The 26,505-nt window shown below is 50.7% G+C and overlaps 1 protein-coding gene across 4 annotated transcripts in view; it reads right to left on the minus strand.

The window, feature by feature from the left end:
• Positions 1 to 26,505, minus strand: part of Arhgap8 (Rho GTPase activating protein 8) — a 45,939-nt gene that overhangs the window by 19,256 nt on the left and 178 nt on the right. The window contains exons 1-4 of one of the 4 annotated variants that reach the window (XM_055627055.1): positions 22,712 to 22,757; positions 10,581 to 10,725; positions 4,313 to 4,400; positions 3,088 to 3,219 (exon numbers count right to left, since the gene is read on the minus strand). In XM_055627055.1, the coding sequence (XP_055483030.1) occupies positions 3,088 to 3,219; positions 4,313 to 4,400; positions 10,581 to 10,659 (299 nt within the window). In that variant the 5' untranslated portion in view covers positions 10,660 to 10,725; positions 22,712 to 22,757. Of the gene's footprint in view, positions 1 to 3,087; positions 3,220 to 4,312; positions 4,401 to 5,838; positions 5,982 to 10,580; positions 10,726 to 22,711; positions 22,758 to 26,505 lie in introns of those variants that run through there. The other 3 variants (XM_055627058.1, XM_055627056.1, XM_055627059.1) reach the window with 3 other exon arrangements.

Raw genomic sequence — 26,505 nt, forward strand, 5'->3', positions numbered from 1 at the left:
ACACACACACACACACACACACACACACACACACACACACACACACATACCATAGAAGGTGTTTTCCCTCCACCCTGGTCAACCACTGCACTGTTTACCCTGCACATGTGTGAAGTGTAGGAGCCTGTAGCTGTGGATATTTTTGCAGGTGCAGATGATAGGCAGGCAGGGGATGGGGCACAGAGAACAGCCCTAAACCAGGATGACCTAGCTTCGGCTTTCAGCCTGCTGTTAGTCGGAAAGAAAATTCCAACACAGCTTGATTTTACCAACGAAGTCTCAGGAGCCAGATGCTGGGGTGAAAACCCGCTAGCTCAGAGAGGTAGAGAAAGCTCCCAGCTGACCTTCCTACTCAGCTCAGGTCCCAAAGGAAAAAGCCAAAAGCCTGTTAGTTCAGCTGATGGCTCAGGAGAAAAGGGCCTGGTAGCTCCTACCTAACAGCTCAGGAGGAGAAAGTCAAAAGCCAACCTAGGGTTGACTTTATTAAATCCTCCCTACAGAAAGCTCTAAGATTAAAGATGTGCTTTAGGGCCAAACCACTCCAAAATCACCTGTTTACAATAAACAAGAAAGTTCTTGGATTAAAGGTGTGTGTGAGAACTGAACGACACCAAACAAGATACAGGTTCTTACAGTTTACAGTCTCGGGGTTGGAAATGGGATCAAATACCCTGCAACACTCACCAATAGTGATGTCTTATGGGTAGTGTGCATAAGGACATGGAACGGGGCATGATTTACTCCACAGATGGCCGGGAGGACCCTAGAGTGCCTGAGAGCGAGATATTAAACTACAACGGCACTCCAGAAGGCTGGGACCAGTTTAAGTGAATGTGACAGGGTCTGTCAGGACAGAAATCAAAGCTCAGAAGGGGAAAAAGAAAAGAGCATCTAAGCAGAGGGCTGAGGTACCCTGGCGCGAAACATGAGAGCAGAGTAGGTGAGGATGTCTGGAGGAAAGTAATCCAGGCCAGGAGGAGGGGATGCATCAGGAAGAAGTTAAGCCAGAGTGGGGAGCTGGGGTGAGCACGCAGAGGAGTGGGTGCAGGGCTCCCCGTGAACTCACACTGTCAGCTCAGGAGGCTGATCAGTAATGTGACAGCCCAGAGCAACAAAGGCCTCAGGAAGGAGGCAGGATCCCAGGAGAAACGCCGCATTCCAGGGCTGGGGTCAGAGGTGAAGAAGGCCTGGAGAGAGTGAAGGGGTGAGACAGGTCCCTGAGCCAGGCTGCGGGTTGACGGTGGAGACAAATTTGTGTCTTGTGAGCAGTAAATGAGAGTAAAGAACATACTGGAAAAAAAAAAAAAAGTGACCTCTCCAAAGTGGTGGCCATAAGACAGGCTTCAAGAAATCTGCTGCCTTGGAATTCCAGAAAGCAGCTAAACCCACCGTGCACCCTGGAGCCCAGAGGTCATAAAACCAGACAACCTGACTTATCTTTCACCCTGCAGCGAGGAAGGTCAGAAGGTCACAAAAACAGGCAGCTTAACTTATCCCCTACCTCACGCTTTCAAAAATCAGTCTATCTATCAGAAAAGCAAAACAAAACATAGAAATAGTTTCTGAGTCTAGAAGAGCCAGGCCTTCCCCCCTCTCTACCGTCCACAAAAACTGAGTCTCAGATCCTGTGTGGTGCATTCATTCTTCTGTGCCCTCGGATACCAAGCCACACATAATGAGTGAGGACGCCAACCTCTCAGACCAGCAAAGTCTGCTCTTGACGTTTCAAGGTCAAGCAGTCTGTTCTTTCATCTTCCCTCCTTATTTCTTACACCTGCCTCGCTGAATAACACACCAAGTCCCCATAGATGTAAGCAAGCGAAAAGGAGAGGGCTCATCCTACATGTCAGACAATGCTCCATCACCTCCCAGTCCCCCAAAGTGAGATCGAAGCCAAGCACGCAGGCCATCAGCGGCATCTGGCCACAAGGTGGGAGAGCCCAGAGCTACTCCATCAAAGAGGCAGCTGCTCTCATGGGAAGCCTGGAACAGGGCAAGGGCCCCTGGAATCAGGTTATGTAAAGAGTGGACACTTAGCAGGTGTGGCCTGGCTTAGAGGGTCATAACCCAGAGGGAAGCAGGTGGGATTCCTCCAGGGCATAGCAGAGGCAGTGTGAAGGCTCTCCCAGCATGCATCAGAGCTGAAGTCCCAGCTGCAGGCCTCTAGGGACAGAGGGCTCATTGTCCTCCACAGATCACACTGTTATATCGTTTTGGTGCCTAAAGAATCCACTTGTTTGTTGTTTGTTTGTTTTATTTTGTTTTGTTTTCTACAGAGCCAAGGTATACAGTCTCATCCCTGCCCCCCCCAATCCCTTTCCTAGAGAGTGAGAAAATCTTTATCACTTTGTTTTATATGTTTTTTATTCTTGAACCAGGGTCAAATGTAGGCCAGGCTGGCCTCAAGCTCGCATAGCCTAGGATAACTCTAGTCCTCCTGCTTCCATCTCTAGAGCCCTGGAATTACAAGCATGCCCCACCATATCCAGCTGATGGTGGGAAAGCAAGCACTAGAGTTCAGCTCCTCCATTCTAAAGACCATGGCCATATCTTCTTCCCACCTCCACCTGACACCCGCTGGCCCGGGTTAAAAGAGCAGGAATCAGGAAGTCAGAAAGCGCCTCATCCCTGTTCATAGACACCTGTGTTCTCTGATGAAGCGTGAGTGTGAACGGCTGTTCAGACAGGACATAGGTGGCCTCCAATCTCTCTCTGTTGATGTGGCCTTTCACTTTCTCACCATTCAAAAACCACTGGCCTGCTAGGCATGGTGGCATATTCCTTTAATCCCAACACTTGGGAGACAGAGGTTTGGTATACACAGAATTCCAAGCCAGGCAGAGCTATAGAGTGAGAACCTATAAACCAAACATAAATCACTGCCCTTCACCCACATGCTAACCCCCCAGCTACACTACACACTTCTGTCTCCAGAAATGGAACCGAAGTATTGAGATTCTGTAGTCTTCTCCCCTCTATCACTAAAATGAAATGCCAGCATCAGTCCCTGCCCATTTGCATAGCCCATAAAGCCCCACCCTTCCCCCCCCGCCATTCAGCCCACCCTTGTGGGTACTTTAAACGTACTTCCGGTCAAACTCCTTGTAGGCATTCTGGAGCCAGCCGAGGGATGGTTTGTTCTGGCTGCTGAGGCCGTAGTGAAAGTAGACGATGGTATAGTCATTCTCCACATGCTGGTCCAGCGTGTACTTCAGATACCTGAAGGATACAAGACACAGGGCTCCTTCAGGACAATCCCTTGCTCTGCACTGTGAGTAAGAGAAGTCCATGAAACAGAACCCACGGCCAGCCAGCAGGTGCCAGGAGCCAGCCACGTTCAGTTCACATCTGTGTCCTTGTTGCTTAGGTGACACCCAAGGTTCGGGTGAGGTGTTCCCTCATGACCACAGGTCATACAGCCAGCAAGAGGACATGGTGCTTCCCTAAATGCAGCCACAGCAAAGCCCCAGAAACTGTGACCACCTCACATTTGGAAGGGAGGCGCTTGAGGATGAATCTGGGGTCTTAGGAGATGGGTGGATGCTGGACCTTCCAGGATGGCTTCCAGGAGAAGTCTCAGAGAAGCCAACCCAGGCCCAGGACCCTTCACGGGTCCATAGAGAAGACCCATAGAGGGACGAAGCTGCGTGAAGATGGAGGCAGAGTGGATATGATGCAGCCCCAGAAATTCAAGGATTTGCCCAGTACTTGGGAGGAAAAGGAGACTAGCTGCCTGCTCTCTCCAGAAAGGTCACTAAGGGAGCGTGTCTGAAGGACACCTGCATGTATTCTGCATAGAATACAGTTCTGCTGTTTCATGCCACTAAGTTCATAATCATTTGTTAAGGTAGCCATCGCAAACTGTTCAAGAAGGGGCTGAGATTTGAACTCAGGGCCAAATGGCTTCCAGCCCTGCCCTTGCCCCAGCGCTATGATCCCCCACACCTCAGGTGTCTTGCTGGTCTGCTGTGTTTCCAGAAACACACTTTCTGCTGTCTACACAGCCTGTGTCCAAGGTATGAAAGACAAGTGTCCACGCTCCCAGGACAGGGGACTCTCTCCACTCTCAGAGGTCAATGCCCGCAGCTCAGCTGGCTAAGAGGGAATCAAGCCAACGCCACCGTTCTACATTCACCATGCTGGTGAAGCCATGGTAGCCCTGGTGGTGAGAGCCTCCACCGATAGCTCCGGAGAGGATTCTGGAGATAACAAGCTCAGCGCATGGCCGGGTCCACACAGGAAGTTGAGACCAAGATGGCTGTGCTGTGAGGCAGATGCATGTGGCGGTGGCAGAGCACAGGGTGGTACTTACTCCAGCAGACGCTGGTGGTTGAGCTGGTGCAAGGGCGGCAGTCGGCAGCAGCTGAAGGTGAAGATGCGTCTCCCCTGGCGGTCATCCCCTGGAGGAACAAAGGTGTGAGCCTCCAGCAACTGTGCTGGATTTCCTCAGTCATGAGCCATGGTGGCCATTGCAGTCCGGCCAGGGCAAGGCGAGGATGCCTGTGGCTGGGGCTCGGCCCCGTGATACCCAGGGAAGGTTAAGTGATGTCCATGTGTCCTGAGAAAACCTTCCAGCTGTCAATCACTCCCATTTGATACTTGAGCCACCAGGTTAGGCCACCAGTGCCAGGTACCGCCGGGTGACAGCTCGTGGGTTTAACTTTAGCCACATTTGACTTCAAGTACAGGTTCTGGCCGCCTCCTTCTCACAAAAGTGTCCCTCAGTACTTTCCTAGGATTCTAAGTCAGGGGCCAGTTGCCCGAGGCAGGGCAGAAAAATACATCCAGTGTAGGAGCCCCCGGTTTTTTCTTGCACTGAGGGGGCCACGTCACCCTATGTTGTTACCAGCTCTGGGCACACAGGACTGCTGTGAGGCCTGAGGGATGAATGTGTTCTGGGGACTGACAACAGCCACTGTGTCTGCAGCTCTGGCCTCCTTGTACCCAGGACAGGGGATGGTCTTCGGCTTCAGGGACCTAGCACACACAGCTCAGCTGGCTAGGAAGGAAGCAAGCTGGCCCCAGCGCACAACAGGTGCTGGTGGCTCCTGGTGTCAGCACTGAGACGAGTTTCCCTGGGACCTCCGATACTCCCAAGTCTACGAGCACTAGGATTACAGGCATGTACTCCCACATCTGGCTTTCCTCTTCATAGAAGACATCCTCCTGCCCCAGCCCTAGATGTCACCTGTCCTGATTCCCCTGACCTCCACACCCACCGAGCCGCTGGTCCCCCTGGCTTCACACTGTGCCCACATCTGTGAACGCGCCACCCCATGCACACATCAGGACTGAGGTGCCAGGTAGTGTGGGGTCATGGTGTGTGAAGGGCTGCTGGCTGCCATGGGTATCTGGTCCCCTGAGAGTATTCGCCACACACCCCGCAGGCTCAGTGGTGACACATGTCAAGAAGCAACCATCTGGACAACGTGGCTCTTCCGGTGCTGCCCTGAATGGACGTAATGGGTAGACTACAGGGAAAGTGGCTATGGAGGCAGCTTTGAGTTGAATATTATCCTCCTAGCTTCCTACCCCTCCCGCCCAAAAATAAAATCTCATGACTTCCTAGAGCCTCCACACGTGACCTTATTTGCCCATAGGGTCATCACAGACTCAGGTTAAAGTTCAAAATGTGGCTGTCCTGGATTTAGAACAAAGAGGCGGGAGACACTGGCTTAGGAGAGGACGTAGCCGTGGGCCAAGAGAGGTGGGAAGTGCGGCAACAGTTAAGGTCCAAGCGGTACAAAGGGACGCCAGGACGGCGGATGCTGGGAAGGTTGCGGTGGACTTTCCCAGACCCCCAGGAGTAACCAGCCCGCCCACACCTTGGATTCTCACTTCTGAACCCCAGATCCATGAGACCCGTGAGAATGTCTGTTGTTTGAAGCTCCTCAGATTGGGGCCCTCTGTTCCAGGAGCCCTGGAATTGTTATCTGTTACTTGGGGTCCATCATCTTAGTTTCTCTGTATTCCAGAGGGTCCTAGGAAACAGAAATTGGTGGAGGGAAATGGATTCATGTATAGTTTGCACAGACTGAGGAGAGAAACAATACAGTGTATTGTGTCTGTGGCCATCTTACAATGTACAGAAATCCATGAGATGAAGGCCAGAGCCATGTGGTTACCTCTGTGTCATGGTTTAACCCGTCCTCTCCTGGAGTAGGCCACTCACCTGAGACTGCCTCCGTCTCCATTCTCAGAATGAAGGGCACACCTTGTCTCTGTTCGGAAGTCAAAATGCCTCCTCTATCCCTCATCCTTTCTCTTCTACATCAGGACCAAGACCCATGGCAAAGACCCCCTAGCTGCTCAAGCAGACCTCTGCATCAGTCTGCAAGTCACACACACATGCAAAGCCCGAGTCCCACAGAAGAGCCACCATTGGTTGCTCCCGCTGTCTGCTTGCCTTGTCTCCCGCTCCTCTGCTTGCCTTCCACGGGAGAGCCTCCTGCCCTTTCTCCTCCCCTGCAGGCCCATGCCACCATCTGTGATTGTCCAGGCCCCTCGGCACCACTTTCTTGTTGTGGCCTCTCCCACCTTCTCCCTCTGTCTGGCTCCAGCCCTGGGACCTCTGGGGGCCCAGCAGGCTGGATGTCCACAGCCCTCCCCCTTCCCTGAGAAATCTGAAGAGACCCCTCCAGGCCCATTGAGGGCTCCTGCCCATCTCTTCTGCATGTCCAATCATCACTGACTGCTTGCCTGGAGGACAGGACCCAGAAGAAAACAAAGGTCCCCTTCTAGAAACAGACCCATCTCAAGCTCACTTTTGTTGTAAAGAAGCGTTTATGGCTGGGTGTGGTAGCACACGCATGGAATCCCAGAACTTGGGGAGACAGAGGCAGGAGGATCTCTGTGAGTTCAAGGCCAGACTGGTCTACAAAGTCTAGGACAGCCAGGGCGACACAGAAACCCTGTTTTAGGAGGGAAAAAAAAAGTACTTACAGCCATTTTCAGGGTTCCTCCTCTCCTGCTCCCCCAAATGTGAAGCAGGACAGAAGAATACATGCCCAGAAAGGTAATGAGCCAGAATGAACCAGAATCACGTGTGCTGACTACATGGGCACGGGTGGGTTCCTGATTCCCACCTCTGCAGCTGCAAAGCTGTTTGGTATGTATAACACACCAGCCTTCCTCTGCGAAGCTCCAGAGCCTGGATGGTGTTTAAGATTCCGGAACAACCTGCTCGCAAATACAGCATCCATTCATCTCCGTCTCCTCAAGAACTTTGGCCAGGGCTCTGCCTGTTTATAGCTCTGTGGTTTAACCCACCACACAGCCCCCTCCCTTGTCCAGCAGGGTCTCTAAGCACAACACCAGGAAACGGCGAGTTTTCCAAACTGGGTCCTCCTGTCTGGGCCACTGGGTTCCAAAACCAGCAGTAGCCAGTGTCTGAGGGCCACTGACCCCTCAGTTGAAGTTCTGAGTCACAGGATGGCTGCCCCCAAAAGACACCTGTGATTAAGTGGCACAAGAGAAGCTTAAGTTGGCCCAGCAAGGTCAGAAGCCCAAGGGGCATTTCCCCAACCCTGAGTCAAACTAGACTCCTCAGACCACAGCATCTGTCTGAAGGTCTTTCCACACACAAAGCCTGGGTCCCAAAAAGAACAGCCATCTGTGGCTCCCACCATCCTCTGCTTCCCTGCACTAGAGACCCTGTGTCCTCCCTCTTCTGCAGCCCCCATGCCACCATCTATAAGGGACACCACCTGTGATGTCCAGGCTCTTCAGTGCCACCTCTTTTCTTGTTTGTGACCTCTTCCTCCTTCTCCCTTTGCCTGATCCAAAGAGCAGTTAGCCAACACTCCCTGAGGGCTGCAGCGTCTCAGCTCAGGAGCTGCCAGGAGGACATTCCTTCTACTCATGCAGGCTGGGGATAGGTCGTCTCGGCCCAGACCTGGCAGCCACAGACAGCTGTTGTCTGCTGCTCCAAACAGGGGTTTCTACACTCAGTAGCCAGGAGAAACCCCAGAACACCCTCTCTATCCGCTCCCAGGAAACCAGTTTTAAAACTTCGTCCCCAAAACAAGACTTTCAGCTAAAATAGAGGCATATGGAGGCCAAGTGGTCAATGGCATTTTGGCTTAAGTCCAACTCACACTAGGTCCAGTGGGTCCCCAAATTCATCTCGTGGTAATTTCCCAAGTTCCAGAATATAAAACTGGGATAGATATTCTTAGAAGTCAGCAGAATTCCCACATTTGTTCCCTGACCTATAGAATGAGGGCAATTATAGTTGGAAAGGTTAAATGAAGGCCATTGAAGTTGCCTTTATGAAGGAAATAGCGAACCAAAGACAATATTGGAATTAAAGAACTTGGTGTCACCATCAGGAAACTGAAAGCCGAAGGGATGGTGGCTCCCATAATCACCCCTTTAACTCTCCTGTCTGGCCAGTGCAGAAGATGAATGGATCATGGGGAATGACTTTAACCTAATCAAGTAGTGATTCCATGCATAGTGTCCTAGCTTGTGCAGATTAACACATATCCTGGTATGTGGTATAGAGTTATTGATCTAGAAAATGTCCTAAGGACCACCAGAAGTAATTTGCTTTCAGCTGACAAGGCCAACAACATACCTTTACAGATTTAACACAAGAGTATATTAGCTCTCTGGCCCTGTGCCATATGTAAGTTCGAAGCAATCTTGATCATTTGTCATTTGTCTTTTCTACAAATTATCATACTGGTCCACTATATTGATGAAATTATGCTGATTGGACCAAAAGAGCAGGACTAAGCAGTGTTTCTTCATGACTCTGTGGATCAACTGAAATGTATTTAACAAGAGAATCGGTTTCACAAAGCTGTCCTCTGATCTGGTACTCACACCGTGGCAGCATGCACTCAGCCTGACAATAATAATAAGCGAAATTAAGGCAGACAAACAGAAAACCCAGAAGGAGCAACAATGGACAGGACCAAAGGGAGACCTGTCCAGTTTTCAGAGCGTTAGAAATGTCTGTGCTAGGTAGATGCAGAAAAGGACAAAGATGCAAGAAACTTAAATAACATCATCACTAACCAACTTAGCCCTACTGAAAGACACAACATCACACCTGACAGTGTAAAGCACACGTACTCTTGGTTCCCAGACTTTCAAGCCTCCAGACTTGAAATACTCCAATCCTCTAACGTTATTATTTGGAATCTCAGCTTGGTGTGATGGTGAGCTCCTGAAATCTTAACACCGCGAAGGCAGAAACAAGCGGATTCCCTGAGAAAGCTGGCCAGCCAGTCTAGCCAATCAGTGAGCTCCAAATTCAGTGAGAGACCCTGTCTCGAAGTGCATACATGTAGGAGTATGTACACATGGATGCAGACACATGTGCGCACAGACACACCACACATGCAAGAGTATATACCCGCATGCGTGACTGGAGAGATGCTCAGAAGTTAAAGAGCCATCACGCAGAGGACCTCGATCTCTTGTAGAAGACGTGGGCTCCCAGCATCCACAGATCGGCTCACAATCACCTACAACTCCATTTCCAGGGGATCCAACACCCCTGTCTGGCCTTTGAGAGTACCAGGCTTGCATGCCATGCGGTACCCAGATACACATGTAGGCAAAATACTTACAAAAAATAAACAACCCATATGGTGTTGTATTTTTGATTGTTTTATGTTTGTTTGTTTGTTTGTTTGTTTGTTTTGAGACAGGGTCTCTCTATGGAGCCTTGGCTGCCCTGGAACTCACTATGTAGACCAGGCTGGCCTTGAACTCACAGAGGTCTGCCTGCCTCTATCTCTCATATACTGGGTCTAAAGGTACACTAAGAAATTTTATTAATAAATATTTGCCAAATAAAATTAAATAAAAAATCTTAGATATGCATTTTGTCTTATTAAAAGTGACTATTTCCTTCCCTTTTTTTGGCTGATATGTGGTTTGTGGATCTATGTCCCCCATATTTGATCTGGCATCCCTGCTCCCTAAGTCGAAAGATGTTTGAAAAGGACACTGGGGGCTTCAAACAGCCAAGTGCCCATTGGCCCCAGCCCTCTTAGGGTTCCTCCTACACTCAGCAGGCGTCAAAACATTCTCTACTCCTATTATGGGGGTTCTCAACTATTTGGGGACAGCACTTCTAGTCTGCTCCCTCGATAGGCTCCTAGCTCCTCAGGGGTGAAAGCCAATGGTGACAGAGCTGGGAGCCGTAAAAGGGCCAGGCTCACTGCCCGCATGGGAAGTGCATACTGAGAGGCCCTGATCCTCCGGCCTAAACGCTATGAAGCAGAGTGCTGTCCTGACACCCTGTGAGTATGAGCTGCCTGTCATATGAGTTTTTACAGACACCTGTGACTGAGGCGTAGCATAGCATCCTCACTTAATGACACTGTCCTGAAGGTGGGTAACTGCCCTGAGCGGCTCAGACAGCACTCAGACAGCACTCAGACACAGATGTCATTGTGGTCGCTCGTCGCTTTCTCCAGAACGCCGGTAGGTCCCCTTGAACCTATTATGCTTTTCATTCTGGTAGCCTGGCTAGAGAGATGCAGCCTATGACAGCCCGCCACCCTGTAGGACCCAGAAGACTGTACCACCCAGTCTGGGGACCAAGCAGACAGTTAACCTACCTGCCACCTGCATGATGCCGTGTCTGGCCACATCATAGAATGGGTGGCTTGTGTTCAGCATGGGGTCCAGGGCAGCCATGGACACCACTGAGGGCCCTCCTGTGGCCCCCAGTGTGGCTGTTGCTTCCTTGTCTCTGTAGCTCTGCTGGGGACACAGGAATTAAAGGGAGTTAGGAGGACTCATTGCTCACTAAGGCACCAGGACAGGAGCTAAGCATTAACAAATCACTACTAAATACTACTGATAAACCATTAATAGCCTTTATCATCGCCATCCTTTTTCAGGTGTATTTTTTGTTTAACTCAAGATGTGCTGGGAGCCAGAGGGAAGTTGACTCCCTAGTTGACAGCTGTTGGACCATTTCCCTGGTACCCTCTTTGCTCTGAGTGAATGATTATCCGCTAAGTAGCCAGCCACTCATGGCTGTTCTGAGCACACTGTGCAGGGCCTTGAGGAAGCCCCATGGCAACTACAGCTGCTTGCTGTGGAAGCACAGTTCTGATTCCTAAAGCTCTGTCCAGCCACGCCCACTTCAACACCCTGTCCTGAACTTCTGCCCATCACAGCCCCAATGAACTCCACATGACCCTGCAGCCATTTCTATCCAAGACCTGAGGGGGAGCACTGCCCCCCAACCCTGTGACTGAGGCAGAGTTCCTCACTTGAATGAAGGCCTGCCAGGGTTGTTAAAGACGCCCTAGCCAGGCTCTCACGGCCATTGTTCTATTCCATTTATGTGAGTAGGCTATGTGAATGAGTCCCTTTGTGAGTCAGAGGAAGGCAGTTTCCTGTGTTGCCTCCCAGTACTGGGATATCAAGGCCCATTAAAGGCTTTTCTCTGGTGTGCATTCTTTGCTCAATTCTGATCTTCTTTTTTTCCCCTTCATTTTCATTAGTTCTTTCATACTATTTGTTTTGATCCCCAGATCCAACTTTGCTTCCCCACCCACCCAACTGTGCATCTACTGTTTTCTTTTTTTCTAAACCCGTGAAAGTCAAATCTGTGCTGCCAATATATTCCTGGAGCAGCAGCCTTCCACTTGTGCGAACTCCTCTTACCAGGGGCCACATTCTTGAAAACAAAAACAAAACCAGAAAACCCTGACTCTCCTCCTAGCAACTATCACTTGTCAACAGTTCCTTAGCTAGGGTTGGGCCTTCGTGCCTGCCTCCCCTGTCCATACTGGGGTCTTGTCTGCCTTGAGTTATTGGCAGAATGGGCTAAGAAGGTAACAGGAAGAAAGGAAGATGCTGGCGACAGCAGCTGTGGCAATGGGAGTAGCAATAAGAGGGCGTCTGAAGCCTGGCATGGTGGCTCATGCCTTTGATCTCAGTACTTGGGAGGCAGAGGCAGACAGACATCTGTGAGTTCAAGACCAACCAGGGCTATGTTTTCTCAAAACAAAACAAAACAAAACAAAAACAAACAAACAAAACCCAAAGAGCACAGATGAAGATTTCCAGAAGCAATAAGAACAAATGTGGTAGAGACGAGCTGTGCAAGTCTGGAGAAACCAAGGTCCCTGTTTGCAAAGGCTCAGTCTCAGAGAGCCAGGCCCGAGATCTATAACACCAGCCACTGTGAAGGGCTGGGGTCCAGACACCCAGCCTATCAGCTGTAACAGCAGCCATTGTCGAGAATTAGGATCCTGGCACCTGAAGAGCTATATCACTAGAAAGTGCCACTTGCGGCTGCTGGAGGCTGTCACCACTGGCTGTAGTCAGAAGCCAAGTTTCACAACAGCTGCCAAGTGCTGGGGCCCCATGAGAGCTGACCGCCATGGAGAAGAGAGCTGAACTTCCTTCAGACATGCAGAAATAGTGCTGGTCAAGAGCATAAAGGCCAAGGGCGGCGGACTCTGCCATCCCCTCCTCTGCAGTGCTCAACAGGAAGATGCCCACAGATAGGAGTGAGGCCAATGGTCCAGGCAAAAGGGCTTCTGCAAAGGGATCAGCTGTTGTACGAGCCCCCAGCATCTCTGGGCCCTAGTCAAACACACACACACACACACACACACACACACACACACACACACCACTCTATGCAATGGTACCAATAGCTGAACTTGGAGCTTGTGTCTGGACAAACCCCAAGCCACTAAAAATAAAACAAAACAAAACAAAAAGATCAGCGCACACCTCTAATCCCAGCACCCCAACACTCGGGAGGCAGAGACAGGCATGGAGCTCCGTGAGTTCGAGGCCAGCCTGGTCTACAGAGTGAGGCTGTGGTCAGGCCTGGGGAAGTGGCCCTCTGAGAGATGGTAGAGAGCTCCTGTTAAACAGCAGAATGACAAGAAAGAATGATGCAAACCCTTAAGGTGGCCAGGCCACCAGCGGTACTCTAGTTATCCCTCGAGGAGGCTGTGAGGGGAGTAGAAACCACAGCCACTGAAGCCAGCATCGGGCAGCTGGACCATTGCCATCCCTACAGACCTATGAGCTGAGCCTGGTGTGTGTGGTTGTAAGACACAGGTCTGAGTAGCAGGAATACCCAGTGTTCACCATCCTTAGTTTATACACGCCGCACAGCTTCTTGGAGTTTCTGTTTAAAAGTACCACCATGAGGTGGTTCAGGTAGCAACAGTGCTTGTCATTAAGTCTGAGAAACCTGCTTCCATCCCCAGAACTCACAGTGGAAAGAGAGAGTTTACTCTTACAAGTTGTCCTCTGATCTCCACATGCAGATCACACACACACACACACATACACACGATAGTTAAATGTAATTTAAAAATTTAGAAATAATAATTTAAACAGTTATATAGGGGCTAGAAAGATTCCTTAGTGGTTGAGAGCAATGGCCTGCTTGCAGAGGACCAGGATTCAGTTCCCAGAAGATACCTGTATGTAACTCTAGTTCCAGGGGAGCCAATGCCCTCCTCTAGCCTCCAAGGGCACTGTGTGCATTTAGTACACAAACATACATGTTAACAAGTCCCAGGCACTTCTTTAACATCTTCCCTGTAAAGCATTGCAAAACTCCGGCTGGCAATTAGTTTTAAGTGTGTCAAAGACAGTGTTTCTATCTCTACCAGACAACATCAGGGCTGAGGACATGGCTTGGTGAGTAAAGTTCTTGGTATACATGCATGAGGACTCAAGTTCAGATCCTACAGGACTGAAGCAAAATAGCAAAACAGCAGCACATACCTGCACCCCCAATACTAGAGAGATGGATGGTACAAGAGGGGTGCTGGGGCTCACTGGCCAGCCAGGCTAGTATAATCAATAAGTTTCAAGTTCAGTGAGAGACTCAGTCTCAGAAAATATTGTGGAGAGTGTCTGACGTACAGACATACACAAAGAGAGAGAAACTTCAATTCATTGAGGAAAACACAGTAGAGTTGCTAAAGTGTATGTCTTCAAATATGGATTGTGAACTAAAACCATAGCCGGGAGGCATCACCACAGGCACCACAGCATCTCTATGTTTGGATAAGCAGGGAGGTTAGACCTCTCTAAAATAGGGTATAAAACCTGTTAGAACTATGGCGAGGGGCTATATTTGGTGACATGTTAAGTGTGAGGCCAGCCTGGGTTACACAGCGACTCTGTCTCAAAACAAAAAACATAACTCTCCCGGTCTTCGGGCCACAGAAATATGTAAGAAACATTACCAAGAGCTGGAAGCAGTGACTGAGAGGAGCGCTCTTCTCAACCACAGTGCCCTGGAGAGAACCAATCTCTTTGTTTATCCGAGCTCCACTCAGGCTTCAGAGCAGTCACTAGTCCAAGGTCACCCACAGGTCAGTGCCCTGGACAGAAAGCCCAGACCTCTTGTGCTTCTTTGATTTCTCCTCCGGGTGAGGTGATGGGAGTGAGTTCTCCCTGGTGAAGCCCTCTGCATGGGTATTGTCAAGCTGGTCACCTCTAACAGGAGACTAAGTCGTTAGAAGGGATTGTTGCAGCTTCTCTCGTGTCAACTGTGACATTTCTAGATTCCACACAGCCTGCCCCCCTCCCCATGCTGTTCCCCTTCCTTCCCGGAAGCTCTCAGCCACCTGTGCCCCAGGACAAGACTCTGCCACCATGCTGCTGTGTGGCCCAGGCCTGGAGCTTTGCCCTATCTGGGTGGTCAGACGGGCAAGGCGGTTTCTAAAGTTACTGCCAAGTCCCTGGGGCTGCCAGGCCAATGCTGGCAGGAGATCCCGAAAGAAAGGCATCCAGTGTGGGGAGGAACAGAGAGGACAGAGAGAGCCAAGGGTACTAGGAGACAAATAGAGAGGGTCTTATGTGTCCTATTTCTATGTGTCTACCTATTTCACACCTGCAACAGACATACAGACACACAAATCCTGACTAAAGCACCTGTAAGTCTGGGTCCTTCCTCCCCGTCCTATCCTGTGACATTCCTTCCTACACCAGTGTGGACGGCTGAGCCACCTCAGCCACCTCAGCCCTCCTATACCTCACACAAAAGACCTGTGGCCGCCCCACCCTCAGTCTCTCCAGGCCTGCACTGGTATTTTTTCACGTCACCTAACCCTAACTCTAGCCAGCTGAGGAACCACTAGCCCGGGGCCCTAGATGCATACTCAGGATCAGGTTTGCCCCCCTGGCAGGGTGCGGGACACCAATGCCAGGTCCCATCAGCCCACCTTCTCTCCGGCACTCCTCAACTTCAAAATTATCCTTGCTGGAAAGCAGCTCACTGGGGGCTTCGCTGGCCTAGGATGACCCTGTGCCCACACTGTGCAGGGAAAACCTAGCACAGAAGCTAGCAAAGGAACTTGGTCCTCAAGGCCCACAGCCCAGAACACACATCTGAGGCAGCTGGACAGGAACCAGTAAGTGTTGAGAGGCCAGGCCTCACACCATCCACAGGGCCAAGAAGGTGTGCAGAGACCACAGCCACAGCCTCCCTGCATCAGTGACAGCTTCATTTTCCTCCGTCCTCTGGTCCTCTGATTCAGCCAACCAACACATGGATCCTTTTCCCTTTACAAACTCAAAGTCTTCATCCTTCCCTTACCATCTGACCCTAGGAGAGCTCCCCCTTTCTGAGGACTAGGAGAGGGGGATGGGGGAAAGAAGGGAGAGAGAGGCTGGAAGGAGTGGGCTACAATTGTGGTGTAAAGTGAATAAATTATGAAATATAAATTTTTTTTAAAAAGTCTTCATTCTTCGAACAGCCCAGATAGTTGGTTGTGAGGTTTGCATAGTCAGCCCTGCTGCACCACTGGCAGGAAGCAGTTTGTTGGGGAGGTGTCCCCTTCCCACTGCAGCCATCGAGTGGGAATTAAAGCAAGGCTCCCCCACATCCCGCACTGCTCTCAGCATCACCTGACTCCTGGTGTTGTGGGCAGTGGGGACCCCCCTCACAAAGGAGAGAGCCTGGACAGACCCAAGAAGGAAGGAAACGGGTCCACACTGCCTCGGAGAGGCCTAGGAAGTTCTGAGGATCCCTGGATCCTGTTCGCATCAGGTGCTGTGTGCCTGGCTGGCCTTCTCCAGGCCCAGGAGCCACCAGTGATGCTAACTGACAGAGGTTCTTAAGGAGTGACTCTGCTTCAAGGTGAGGCTTTGCACAGGCCTGCGACAGGGTCCCTTTCCTGTGTCAACTAGTTAGACCACCAGTGCCCAAGTGTTTAGTCAAACACTAGTCTCTGCTGTGAAGATATTTGTGGGTGCTTGTTGACATCTGAGTCAGGTGGCTTTGGGTAAAGCACATGACCCTCTTTAATGTAGGCGGGTGCCATCTAATCAGTACAGGCTGGTTCCTCCGTTCTGCCATTCTGAAGCTAAGTTGGAACCACTTTGAGTCACCTCATTAACATAAACTCAGCTCTAGCTGAAAGAGTTCAATATGTATAGCAAGTAATGCTCATTCATACACACACACACCTAGGATCTAGCACATGCTGGGCAATTGCTCTTCCACTGAGTCACACGGCCCTCAGCCTCCATATGTATATATTACATGTAGTATATGTGTGTGCTCACACAGTTGTCCATACATGCAAAGATGGTGGCCAGGGGAGACCATCAGCTCTCCTGTCAGCCTCTGCCTTATTCCCTAGAGACAGGGCCTCTCATTGAACCCAAAGCTAGGTTGACAGAGAACAAGCCCTGGCTGAAGGCACCGCCTGGACTCTATCCACCTTCCTCACCCTGGAGAATTCTCTTTTTCCCACAGGAGTGTCAACCCTCTTAGCACTGCAGCCTCATCGAAGCTCCTCACTAGCCATGACCGGAAATTCAACAACTCTCCGGCTCTCCCTAGGTGGAGTGAGTTTCACGCGGGCTCAAGACTCCCCCATCACCACCACCACATACCCTGTGCAGGGCCAGCAAAGCTAAGGTCCCTCATAAATGCCACAGTGATAAGTCACACTGCAAGCGGACCCTTTGTCCTGCTCCGTGTGTCTGAACCTCAGCCCTATCTTCGGCCTGTGTGGCCCTGCTGTGTCCACCACACCTCTGCCTGCGTCCACTGCCTCCACTTGCTATTCCTTTTGCAGCTCGGTGGGTCCAGACTCTCCCCTCCACGAGAATTATTCCTGGGGGTGCCATCAGCATCTGTGAGGCTGAGAGAGCTTTGTCGGTGCCCAAGACCAGAACAGTCAATCCAGCAGCAGGCATGCTATGCAAAACACATTCTAAACCACCCAGAGGGGGTCTATTTATAATTCACAGCAAAACGGTTTGTTGCTGTTAGAATGTGTTTGCATATTACACAAACAGACCCTTATAGCAATTATCTTAATGCTGTAGCTACAAATGAGCACCTACTCACTTCGGGCAAATTGACGCTGGGTTTATCTTAAGCAGCACAGACTGTGGGGGAGTGGGGCCTGCAGATAAAGAGCTCAGGATATGTGCAGGCCTCCAGACTCTCTCTGAATTCAGGGGAAGGGGCCCATACCACACGCCTAACCCTCCAAGGCTCAGAAAGAAAGAGGCATATGCCGGCCACATCTGCCTTAGACACCACAGCAGGGTCCATCTTTTTGTCTCAGGCCTGCTTGTGGCTGTAAGCCCTCTCTCAGTGCCCACTCCTTACCACCAAGACCACGAGGTCCCTGATCTGGCAAGAGGCACACTCAGACTACTTACTTGTCTAGGGGTAGGTTTAGGGTGTCACACAGCCCCACACAAGGCAAAGGATCCGTAACCAGCTTCAACCATTATCACTGGGCTGAAGTGCAACCTAGTCCAGTGTGGATTCAAGTCTGCTCCTCAGGAACTCAAGCCCGACAGTTCTGAACTGATCTTCCCATGCTTCCTAACAGGAGTTAAGGACCATCCATAGCTCCAGTTGCAGGGGATCTAACACCCTCTTCTGACCTCTGGGGCATTGTACACACACACACACACACACACACACACACACACACACACACACACGATGCTCAGGCATACATGCAGGCAAAACGCTTGTACATATAAAATAAGAACAAACAAATCTTTAATAGATAAATAGGGACTGGAGAGTTGGTTCAGGAGTTGGGAACACTTAACTAGTCCTTACTTCTAGAGGACTGAAGTTCAGTTTCCCAGAGTAGTTCACAGCCATCCGTGACTCTAACTCCAGGGGATCCAAAACCCCTCTGGCCTTGTAGGGCACCTGTACTCATGTGCACACATCCACATCCAGACACACAGGCGCACACATATGTGTATAATGAAAAAGTGAAACAATTTTTTTTCTCAAAATGGATAAATAGGAGACTGGAGAGATGGCTAGGTGACTGGCAGCTCCTACCCTGTTAGAGAACCTGAGCCCAGGCCCCAGCATCCACATCAGGTGTCTTACAACTGTCTGGAACTTCCACTCTAAGAGACTGGTCTCTGAGGGTACTGACCAATAGATGCCCTGCACGCTTGCACATGAGAGAGAGAAAAGAAAACAAGTCTTTTTTGGGGGTGGGGGGGACACAGTTTAGGATTTCAGGGTTTCTCTGTGCAGCCCTGGTTGTCCTGGAACTCCATCTGTAGACCAGGCTAACTGCCTGCCTCTGCCTCCCAAGTGCTGGGATTAAAGGCATGTGTCACCACCACTCAGCAATACAAATCTTTTTAAGGATGAAGAAATAAGTAAAATCTACTATGAAAAATACAAAGTACTACACACACAGAGACACACACACAGACACACACACACACACACACACACGGGTGGCACAGCTTCAGGGACCCAGAGCCTGCCCCTTCAGTGCCCCTTCAGCACTGGCAGTGTAGAGTTTAATTTTAAGGCCAGTGGAGGAAGGGCAAGGTAGCTCCTAGAAGTCTCCAGAATCCAGACCTGCCCAACCAGTTCCTTCTCAGAGTCCCTTCCAACTGAAAGGTCATTTTTTTTTTCTTTTTGCTCCCAATTTGGAGCTGGCTGTCCTTCAGCAGGGAGGTGTCATCGACACACAAATTCACTCCACACCTAGACTTGCTCCCAAAGGCCACAGACAGAAGGATTGCTAACAGGTATGATCTCTCACAAAGCTGTGTGCCTCTTTGCCACACTCTGCCTTAATCCGCTCAATGTGACCTCTCCATAAACTTCGGAGTATAAAACTTCATAGTCGAGGAAACCGAGGCACAGGCTGGCTGGCAATCAACTCGAGGCCACACAGCCCGTGGCCAGGGTGTGGGGCCCCCTTCCCAGCTGTTAACCACTGCAGAGCCTGCACTGGACACACGTCATCCTCCAACCTTCAACTGCCTTTCGAGGCCTGTGCCAGAGGTGAGAAGATGGGGACCCGAAGAAGTGACTTAGAAAGAGCCATTCGCCCAACCCTGCTGCCAGGAACCCGGAAACACAGACAGAATGGGCTGCTGGAAGTTCCATACCATAGCGCAGATCCAAGCCTGTCTCCACCCATAGCAGTCACCCAAGAAGCGTCTGGGTACCCGTGGGACATCTTCCGCAAGCATCAAAGTTAACCAAAGAGTGGGGGAAGTTAAAGAGTCAGCATGAGACAGAAAACTTCTCATTTCTATCCCCCGAGCTAACGTCTCCCCAGATGAGAATTCTAGCACATTCAACACCCGCTCAAGGTCTTTCTTCATTCCCAGCTCTAGGACTTTTACCAGGGGCCCCACTGACAGTAAAACACACCCCAAGACACTTGTGCAACCACGGTTCTTGATTTAACGATATCAGACTATCACCCTCCTCCAGAGCCACACCATAATGTTACCAGGCAAAGAGAGAGAGGAAAAAAAGAAAAGGGGAGATTCTTTGCCACCTTCTGAGATGCAACTTGACAGCCACTAAAATGGCATATGTGGCTAATGCTAAGGTATCTACTCTCCCTTGAGAAGTCTATTCCATGCTTGGATATAAAGTCTTTCATTGAGTACCTTTCTTTTAACACCAGTGTTTAAAGCTTATATAAAAAAAGAGTCTTTTAGCGGACAGTCCTGGTGGTGCATAACTCTATTCCCAGCACTCAGAAAGCAAGAGACAGGAGGATGGATCTCTGTGAATTCAGGCCAGCAAGTTCCAGGACAGTCAGGACTACATAGGTACCCTGTCTCAAAACAAATCTTTTAGGGGCTGGAGAGATGGCTCAGCAGTTAAGAGCATGTACTGCTCTTTCAGAGTAACCCAAGTTCAGTTCCCAGCTAGCCCACAACCCAGTTGTCAGCTAGCTCACAACCACTTGAACCCCAGCTCCAGGGGGTCTGACACCTTCTTATGGTCACGACAGGAACCTGCAAACATGTGTGTACACCCACTGTCCCCCAACACACACACATTTTAAAATAAAAAAAAAAAAAACAACCATTTTTTGGAAAAGTCCTCATAATTTTTTTTTTAGATTTATTTATCTTATTTTACATGTACGGGTGTTTTGCCTTCACATACCCAGTTGAGATCAGAGGAGGGTGGCGGATCCCCCCCCCCCCCGGAACTGGAGTTACGGGTGTTTGTGTGTGCTGTACCCAGGTGCTCTGCAAGAGCAATAATTGCTATTAAGGACGGGGCCATCTCTCCAGCCCTTGAAAATTCTTTTAATAAACCACGACTCTTCGTTGCAAAGCCTCCTCTTGTATGTTAGTTTTCTACTGTTAGCTAAACTTCAACCCTGGTTCACACTGCCTAGGTCTGAAATTCCCTTTTAAGTGGAAGCCATGGATCTTGGATTTGCCTGAGGTAAGGACCATGGGAACTTCCTCTGTCTATTGAGGGTGAAGCATGGAGGTGCATGTCTGCCTTTCACTGCAGACATCTGGAGGGGCAGCCAGTTGCTGGAAGGCTTCCGGAATCTCCAACTTACACCAGCCTGCTCCCACAAAGGCAGATGTCAAGCCTGGCCTTCCAGCACTAGGACCTATGGCTTCCCACCTCAGTTTCCTCATCTGTCAAACTGGTCAGTGCCACTACCATCTCAGGAGGCTGGTTTGAGTGAGGAATGAGGCAATCAGCATGCAAGAATGCTTTGACCTCTGCTAGGGAGGCCCGGGCTGGGGAAGAGCAATGGATGGGCCCCCCAACACTTTGCAGATGTGGAAGAAAGTGGCTGGCTTAAAATCCACTTGTCAGGCTAGGTGCAGTGGTTCATTTCGGTAATGTCAGCATTTGGAAGGTTGAGGCAGGAGGATTACCTCAAGTTTAAAGCCAGCCTGGTAAATAGTGATACCCATCTCCAAACAAAACAAAACAATTTCAGGCTCTCTCCAAATTCCCCTGAAGCTTTACCTAAGTCCTGTGACCAGTGCCTCACTTTCCCTATCAGTGAGACGAGGGCCATTTAGGCATTGGGGTGCATTTCTAGTGTGCTAAGGGTCGTCAGGCACCTCTAGGTGACAGCTCTTGGCTATCCTATTTGTATTTTAGTTTATTATTACTGACAGAGTCGCATACACCCAGGCTGGCTTCAGACTCACTATGTGGCCAAGGATGGCTTTCTGTCCTCACTTTGATAAGTGCTGGGATGACAGCCTCAGGCCACCATGTAACTGGTTTATGTGTCTCAGGGAAACAAGCCCAGGGCTTCTGTGTATGCCAGGCAGGGGTTCTCCTATTTTAGTTCCATCCCTAGCCCTGCTGTCCTCTTTCACTGAGGCCACCTCTATGGCCATCGTTGACAGGGTACCCCGCACCTGCCCTCACAGGGGGACTATCTGGAGAAGCCCTCAACCTTAGACAACTCTCCCAAGTCGGACCCTCCAGCAACCTAAAGGCCCCCCCCACACACACACACCTTATCTCCCAATCACCTTCTAGCTGAACTGCAGCCTCCTCCAGGAAAGTCCCCACACGCCTTGGCTTTGATCAGCGGAGAGCTGAATCTGGGCTCCTGAGAGCTGGGAACCGGCAGGAGGGCTGACCTGACCTCTGGAAGCAGCTGAGCTCAGTGTTCCAGTCCCCTGCCCCATGCCTCCTCCCCCATGTGGGCGCTGACGGGACGGGCGGGGGGGGGAGGGGCGGTGTTGGCGGGACATTCCACAAGGAACTTACAAACAGATCCTGAAACAGTGAGGGTTGCCTACTTTCCAAACTGTTGAGCCGATCTGGGTTCTCACCTGGACTCAAGTTCGCCTTGACTGTCGCCGCCGACAGCGCTCTCACTAAAATGTGCTGGTCCCAGAGCAGAACCTGTCTGCAGCCTGGGACAGCTAGACCCTTTCCCCCACGCCAGCCAACAGAACGGAGGAATGCCACCCCTCCCTCCTCCCTAGTGGCCTCCGCAGTTTCCCCAGCAGGGCCCCAGCGGCCAGCCACCCTGGCTGCACCTCCCCTCCTAAGGATTCTCGAATTCTCGGGAGGCCTTTACCAGGTTTGGGAAATCGAAAGAAACCCGTAGCAGCCTGCCCTGCCTACGTGGGAACTTCCGAGGCCTATAAATCCTGGGAGTTGAACCCAGTGTGACAAAGGTGACTGGCCAGACCCCCAGCCTCGGGACCCACGCGCATCCTCAGCCCCAGCCGGGGCCTCGGTGCTTCCACCAGTGAAACGGGAACGATGCCACCACGATGAGCTCGAGTTTGGTGAGGGAGCCGAGGGGCCAGTGCCAGGTGCTGGCCCCGGTGGCCCAAAGGGGACTCGATCTCTGCCCAAAGACGGGCAGAGCGGAGACAAAGTGCGGACACCCAGGGGAAAGAGGTGTGTGTGTTAGAATAACCCAGAGCCAGGGTCATAGGAACCGCGCCTCCCTACCCATGCAGGTCCCCCAGGGGGACTCACCGGACCACCAAGCACCACACCGGGCCCTCTGCAACTCCAGCCGCTCACCTGGCCCGCCTACGGGCAGGCCCTACCCCGCCTGGCCCCGCCCAACGCCAGAGACCAAACAGCCTGGAGTTCCCGAGGTGGGCGGGAGCAGGGCAGGTGATTCTGACTCTAGGTGGGTGGGAGCTAAGGGACACTGGCCCTGAGGGACACTAGTCCAGTGTGGCCTCCACCCCCGCTGCCAGCCTGCACGTCTACCCGCATTTGGGATGTGCCAGGGAAACCGGAGATCTGTGCTGAGTTAGGAAACTTAGCACTCCCAGGCTTGACCCAAGCTGTGGGTGCGTCTATCTTCCTATGCTGCCTCTGCCCTCTTTCCGACGCTGTCCCTGCCCTTCTGAGGCTCCAGCCCTTCCTCAACGCGGGCGATGCCAGGGCTGGCGACTCAGCCACTCCCACACCTCTATGATTTGCCTCCAGGCACAAGGAGGCCTTGATGTCCTCTCTTGTGTGAAGCACGAAGGTGGCTTTACCAGGGCGCGTATTCTGCCTGCAGGCTGCTGCTTCCTCCGCTTCCAGACGTCATGCTGGGCCTGCACCTCTTTCTACTTGCTGTCCACCAACCTACAACCCTGATGACCCCCAGCTCTCACTCCAACCCCAAGCTTAGGCTGTCTGCTGGATAACCAGTCTCTGGAGGGACAAGCCGACTCCCCAACCCCTCCCCATCTCAGTCATCCAATGGTGGGGTCCAAACCCCTGAGTCCTCCTCACATGCTGTGTGTGGCCCACTCTCAAGCCCGGATAACTCCTTTCAAAGGATGTCATGGTACCATCACTTCAATGGGTCAAGTCAGTGCTCTCCAGGCTCTTGTCCTAGCAGGTCCATCTGTTCCAAGGGCCCCTTTCTGAGGGTCCTCACCCCTAGCTCCACTCTTTCTCCTCCCCAGTAGATGAGGCTTCTCCACAGCCCAGCCGCCTGGCATGGATGGAAGGATCCTGGGGAAAGTCTGTAGAGCAGCTAAGATGAAGCAGCATTGACACCACCCAACTCTTGACAGTGTTGTAACTTCAGGGGACAATAAAAATAAGCCACCACCTCCAGCTTCAGCCAAGCAGCACAGCCCACCACAGGCTCCTTCAGTAGATCTGTTGGACTTTGGGGGATGGAGGGGAACAGAAAATATGGCTTGTTGCATCTACCATCCCACCCTAGTGGGGGAAGCTTGGCTCACTGCCAGGGCTAGTGAGAGGTGAAAACGTCCCCACCCTTCTTTGCTGAGGCCATAGCTGAAGCCCCTATAACAGGAGACAGTTTGTGGGCATGCCTTTAATCCCCCAGCACTAGGGAGGCACAGGTAGAAGCAGGCAGATATTTGTGAGTTCTAGGCCAGCCTGGTCTATAAACAGGGTTCCAGGAGAGCCAAGGCTGTTACACAGAGAAACCCTAACTCAAAAAACAAAAACAATCAAACAAACAAACGAAGACAGCTTAACAAGAGGGTAGCATGCAAGATTATTTCATGTACTTTCGTTTGTTTGTTTGTTTATTTGTTTGTTTTGAGGCAGGGTTTCACTGTGGAACCCTGGCTGTGCTGGAACTCTCTCTGTAGACCAGGCTGGCCTTGAACTCACAGAGATACACCTGCCTCTACCTTCTGAATGGTTGGTTTCATGTAGGATTTTAATGTTGTTAAATTTATTTTTATTTCATGTGCATTGGGTATTTTGCCTTCATGTATGTCTGTATGCCACATGCATGCAGTGCCCATGGAGGTCAGAAGAGGGCATCGGATGCCCTGGAACTAGAGTTACAGAGGGTTGTGAGCAGCCATGTGGATGCTGGGGGCACAATCTAGGTCCCTCTGCATAAACAGCCAATGCTCTTAACCACCGAGCCATCTCTCCATCCCCATCTCATGTAAGTTTTACAGGACACAGGAAGCTTCACAAGGAAAGGAAAACCCAGAGAGACAGGTGCGTTGTGTTTCATGCCAGGGTTTGAGGAAGGGTATTCGCCAGGGAGGACTATGACAGGAGAACCAAGGGTCATGACCTAACGGTAATAAACTGGGGGACAGCGACCCTTCCTTTGTATCCCTGTGTCTCAGGAGATGTGAGTTCTCTTCCTCTGGGTGTAATGCAGCACCTCTCATGAGTTCTTGTGACCTGGTCAGGGGAGAAAGGGAAGGGAAGAGTGAAAGCCTTGTATTCGGTCCTTGTCTCATTGCCCTGACAAAATACCTGGGTCAGAGACAGCTTAAGGAGAGCAGCATTCATTTGGGGCCACAGTTTGAGGGAACAGGGGGGATGCAGCAATGAGAGATTGGCTGGTGCTCAGCTCACCTTCTCTTTCTTCTAATATATATTATATATAATATATATATATTATATATAATGAGGGGAGAGAGAGAGAGAGAGAGAGAGAGAGAGAGAGAGAGAGAGTGCAGGTACCCTCAGAGGCCAGAAGAAGTCAATGGATCCCTGGGAACTGGAGTTACAGCCAATATGGGCCACCCAGCAGCCTTGATGCTGGGAATCAAACTCAGGTCCTCTGCAAGAGCAAGAAGCTCTTTTAATGGCAGAGCCATCTCTCCTGTTCCTTACTTTCTTCACTTTGGGAGCCCAGCCCACGGGATCGTGACACCCACAGTTCCTTCCTGCATCAGTTTTCCCAAGTGCCATGTTGGGAGCAGTGTGTTCTGAACCCGCATCACTACCATCTGGTCACCAGGGTGGGATCTAGGCTTAGGGTGAGGTGGAGTTGGGCAAGGGCTTGAGTCTGTGGTTAACACTGCCCGTTCCCGGGATCAAACCTGCCCCGAGGCCTCTCTTACTTTAGCTGCATGCACCAAAACCACATATGATTGTTTGAACTTGAGTTTTCTCTGTCACACGATTCAAAGCATCCTGACGGAACATCAGTCTTCTTTTTCACTTTTTTCCTGGCAATACCAGAGACCGGGCCTGGTGCCTCGCACGTGCTGAGAAAGCTTCTCTGACTCTTTATCTGAGCTGCCAAATTGTTGTCATTTGACCATGCTAGCAGTGTGGAGAAAAAAATTATCCCAGGGGAGGACTCTGTTTGGCTGAGTCTAAGATACACTATGTTAGTCAGGGTTCTCTCGAGGAACAGAATTAATGTAATGTATATATACGAAGGGTATTGAGAGCACCTTACAGGCTGTGGTCCAATTAGCTCATCAATTGGCTGTTTATCAATCCAGTAGTTGTTCAGTCCATGAGGCTGGATGTCTCAGCTGGTTTCCAGAATACACTGGAATCCCAAAGAAGCTGTAATGCCAGTGAAGGAGTAGACTTGCCAGCAAGAGCAAGCAGGCAAAGACAGCAAGCTTCCTTTTCATGTCCTTTATATAGGATACTACCAGAAGATGTGGTCCAGATTAAAGGTAGATTGTCCAACCTCAAAAGATGTGTATTAAAAGTGTGGGTCTTCCCATGGCAAATGATTTCATTTAAAGCAAAGCAAAACAAAAAATCCCTGGGTTGGAGAGATGGCTCAGTACATAAGAGCACTCACTCACTGGCTGTTCTTCCAGAGGACTTGGGTTCAAGTCTTAGCATCCACATGGCAGTTCACAACTGTCTGTAACTCCAGTTCCAGGGTTTCTAACACAGACATACATGCAGGCAAAACACTAATAAATATATAATAAAAAATAATTTTAAAAAAGAAAAAGTCACTCAAAGCTGTGCCCAGCCTGATACAGCCAAGTTGACAAGCAAGAATAGCCCCCCCTTTCACACACACACACACACACACACACACACACACACACACACACACA

Source organism: Psammomys obesus, unplaced genomic scaffold, assembly GCF_907164565.1.
Source record: "Psammomys obesus unplaced genomic scaffold, mPsaObe1.curated_primary_1811, whole genome shotgun sequence".
Taxonomy (NCBI): Eukaryota; Metazoa; Chordata; class Mammalia; order Rodentia; family Muridae; genus Psammomys; species Psammomys obesus.